General features: G+C 39.7%; 1 protein-coding gene across 1 annotated transcript in view; it reads left to right on the plus strand.

Moving 5' to 3' along the window:
- Positions 1-4,429, plus strand: part of COQ5 (coenzyme Q5 homolog, methyltransferase (S. cerevisiae)) — a 17,721-nt gene that overhangs the window by 10,664 nt on the left and 2,628 nt on the right. Inside the window, exon 4 of the mRNA XM_008569356.1 lies at positions 2,569-2,675. Coding sequence (XP_008567578.1) covers positions 2,569-2,675 — 107 coding nt within the window. The remainder of the gene's footprint in view (positions 1-2,568; positions 2,676-4,429) is intronic.

The following is a 4,429-nucleotide window of genomic DNA, read 5'->3' on the forward strand; positions in this document are numbered from 1 at the left end:
GCGATCCCGTTGCCGGTCCCGGTCCAGTACGGGCGCGACACTGAGGGTTGTGATCCATTGCTGGACACGAAAAAAAAAAGACCAAAAAAAAAAGGAAAAAAAAAATAATAAAACGGATATATTTGAGAGAAGTTTTGGATTTTAGAAAAGTATTATAAAGAAAGTAAATGTTATCCATAATTGCAATATCCAGAGATGTCCCTCAGTGTTTTAAGGTTTCTTTCCTATCTTTTTCCTAATCATTTCCTTTTTATGAAGCTGAGAACATCCTGTATATACAATTTAGTGTCCTGCTTTAATTCACTATTGTATCATAAGATTTGTCCCTATAATTAAAAATTCCTTAAAATCACTATTTTTAATGATATTCCCCCATATGGATATTTCATGATTCACACAACCAATTCACATAACCAATAACCACTTGATCTTTCTTTCTTCTCTAATGTTTTGCATATAGCACAACTTTGTGACATTCTTACTTGTACATTTTACACACATTAATTTTTTGTACTGACTATATAACCTTGGACAAGCATTTAAATTCTCTAAATCTCAATTACCTTACCTGTAAAATAATAAGCGCCTAGTAGTAGGAGGTAATGTACCATAGCTGTTAAAAACACAGGCTCTGGGATAAAACTACCTGAGTTCAGTCCTTCTGTTTGACTCTGGGCAAGCAACTCTAACCTTTCTGCTGCTCACTTTGCTGACATGAAACATGAGGATGATAGTAATAGCTGTCTTATAGAGTTGGTATGAGGATGTGATAACATACCTAAAGAAAAAAGAAAAAAAGAAACACCTAAAGATGTACATAAAGTGATAACACAGAGACTGCCACTTTATAAGGGCTCAGTAAGTAGTAGCTATGATGATGATGATGTAATCAGTGTCCTCTTCCTAAAAATTACATAGCTGGATCAAAGGGTATGCTTATTTTTAAGGTTCTTATTAGATTCTGTTAGTTTGCTTTCCAGGAAAGTTATTTTCTTTCTTTCTCTATAGAATCTTTTTATATTTTATGTCTAATTTGTTGCAGGTTACATAATGTTACAGCCAATCGGGATCCTTAAAGGACATAGCCACCCTGATGGGAGGTGGTGGCAGGGGAGGGCTCAGGTGTTTTCTGAATTTATGAACTGGCTTGGGGTCTGGACACTTTGATTCTGTATTACTCCAATAGGACCAATGTATTTTTTTTTTTCCTGCCCTGCCCAATGCCACAGTGAGCCCAGTTAGCTTCTACTAAGCCCTGGTCAGGCCTGGCCTCATCTCAGACTCCTGCCTAGGATGGTGGGCGTGGCCAGGGGTGCTCCTTTCCTCAACCTGTTAGAACATTTCCTTGTAAGAATAAAATTGCCTTTCTCTGTAAAAAAAAAAAAAAAAAAAAAAGTTCTTTTTTTTTTTTTTTTTAAAGAAGATGACCGGTAAGGGGATCTTAACCCTTGACTTGGTGTTGTCAGCACCACGTTCAGCCAGTGAGCAAACCGGCCATCCCTATATAGGATCCGAACCCGTGGCCTTGGTGTTATCAGCACTGCACTCTCCCGAGTGAGCCACAGGCCGGCCCCGAAAAGTTCTTTGTTTTTTATTTTTATTTTTTGAATTTATTTATTTATTTATTTATTTTTTAAAGATGACCGGTAAGGGGATCTTAACCCTCGACTTGGTGTTGTCAGCACCACGCTCAGCCAGTGAGCGAACCGGCCATCCCTATATGGGATCCGAACCCATGGCCTTGGTGTTATCAGCACCGCACTCTACCGAGTGAGCCACAGGCCGGCCCTGAATTTATTTTTTATTAGCATATTCATTGTTACAAATCATACTTATTGTTCATGCTCCTTATCCAATCTGGAATAAGACCAATGTAACTATGCTAAATTCTATACTTAGAGTAACTTATTTAATACTACCAACAACCTTATGAAGTAGCTACTATTATTAATTCCATTTTACAGATGAAGAAACTGGGACAAAGTAGTTTATTCAATGTAATAAGCCAATAAATGGTAAAGCTGGTATTAGGACACAGGCAGTCTAACCCCAGGACTGCGCTCTTAACCGTAGCACTCTACACAAAACACTGAGTTGGATAAAAATTGCTTGAGAGTAAACATAACTAAGTAAGCATCAAGTCATACTCTGAGAGCCTTGGGGGAAGGACATACATCCTGCTAAGTTCAAGGACACTAGCTTCAAGTTCCCAGGATTAGAGGACAGTGGCCAGGAATCCAATGGAGAAGGCAAGTGTGTAATATTTTCTGACACCAAATGTGCGGTATTCTCCCAACACTGACAATTCTCTAACTCTCCAACACCAACTAGGTGTCAACAATTCAATTCAATTCAATTCTGACACTAACTATGCAGAGTTAGTGCCACACTCCACAGGTTTAAGTAATCAATCCCACATGTGAGGGCTCAAACACTAGCTATGAATAGGTTGCCCAGGCTACCCACACTTCTGCCTGCCCAACTACAAATTGCTCAGGTACAATCATTTATTGGGTGCAGGAGAGACAGCTACCCAGACTGAGACCTAGAATTGATTTTCGCTTTCAGGACTTGCCTGGGTATTGGGAGATGCTGAAGAACTGCCCTTTGATGATGATAAGTTCGATATTTACACCATTGCCTTTGGGATTCGGAATGTCACACACATTGATCAGGTACGAATGGCTGCATCCTCAGCTTGTGTGACTTTCAGGATATTAGTTCTCTTGGAGTAGATCCACAGTGAATGAGGAAAGGAGAGATTTTTCTCTGGGCAGCACTTGAGTGTGATAACTATTTCAAACTTAGGGGCCTCAATCCTTTAACGTGCTAATTTTTCTAGTCACAAAATTGAAAAAGACCAAAACCACCGAACAGATCCTCATAAAAGTCTTTACTGCTTGGGTATTCACATGTTTGGGATTGTTAGTCTTGCTTTGGCATTTCATCTGTTTCTTCTCACGTGTGAAACTGTCAGACTCTGTGAGTTTGCAGATCAGAGACATGTCAGAGGCTGACACAGGAAAAGGCACTCAAACACTATTTTAGCAGAAGATAGCTAGATTCATGTTTCCTCTACAGAGAGAAGAGAATGTTTAGCTCTTCTTCTGATGCAGCTATTCTTTATTTCTACTTTAACATTCTATTCAAAACATTTGAAGACCATGTGCAGGGCAACCAGTTTCATTTCTGTAATGTGGGCTCCACTTGCCTGCATCTTCTGCTTTGGGTGGAACACTTTTTATGGGGCTCTGTAGCTTGGTTTTTAAGACTTGTCCTTTGCCTGTAGCCAGTTTATTTATTTTAATTGAAAAAAAATGTCTTTTGTGTGTCTTTTTTTAAAAATTTGTTACCGGTAAGGGGATCGTAACCCTTGGCTTGGTGTTGCCCACACCGCGCTCAGCCAGTGAGCACACCGGCCATCCCTATATATAGGATCCGAACCTGTGGCCTCGGTGCTCCCAGCGCTGCTGCGCTCCCAGTGCCACACTCTCCCGAGTGAGCCACAGGGCCGGCCCTTGTGTGTCTTTTTTTAAAATTTTATTTATTTTTCTGCTGCTGGCCAGTATGGGGATCTGAACCTGGGACCTTGGGGTTATAAAGCTGTGCTCTAACGAACTGAGCTAACTGGCCAGCCTGAAAAAAGCGTTTTGAATAGGTTCAAAGTTCAAAAGGTACAAAAGGATACATCAGTGAAAATCTCCCTCCCACCCTTCAGTGCCTCCTCTCCCTTTAGACAAACACCAGTTTCTTGTGTTATTTTTACAAAGTCATTTGTGCATATTAAGCAGTATATATATATATATATATATAGTTTTTGGTTTTTTTTTTTTTGGTGGCTGGCCAGTACAAGGATCGAACCCTGAACTTCAGTGTTATCTACACTATGCTCTAACCAACTCAGCTAACCAGCCAGCCCGAGTGGTATATATTATTTTCTTTTTTATGCAAATATTAGCATACTAAACATTTTGCCCATTGCTTTATCTCTTTAAAAATATATCTTGGAGGGGCCGGCCCGTGGCTCACTCGGGAGAGTGTGGTGCTGATAACACCAAGGCCCCGGGTTCGGATCCCATATAGGGATGGCCGGTTTGCTCACTGGCTGAGCGTGGTGCTGACAACACCAAGTCAAGGGTTAAGATCCCCTTACCGGTCATCTTTTTAAAAAAAAATATATATATATATATATCTTGGAGATTTTTTTCATGTTAATGCATAAAGAGCACTGGCTACTCCTTTTTAAAATGTCTGAATAGATTCCATTTATATAGATATTCCATAATTTAACCAGTCTCTCATTAATGGCTAGATGCTTCTAATCTTCTGCTGTTCAGTGAAAAAACCATATATATGTCATTTCCACAGTAGATGCATTTTTGTAAGATAGATTCCTTGAAGTAAAGTTGCTTCATCAAAGATATCCATT

This window comes from Galeopterus variegatus, unplaced genomic scaffold, assembly GCF_000696425.1.
Source record: "Galeopterus variegatus unplaced genomic scaffold, G_variegatus-3.0.2 Scaffold487, whole genome shotgun sequence".
NCBI classification, from domain to species: domain Eukaryota; kingdom Metazoa; phylum Chordata; class Mammalia; order Dermoptera; family Cynocephalidae; genus Galeopterus; species Galeopterus variegatus.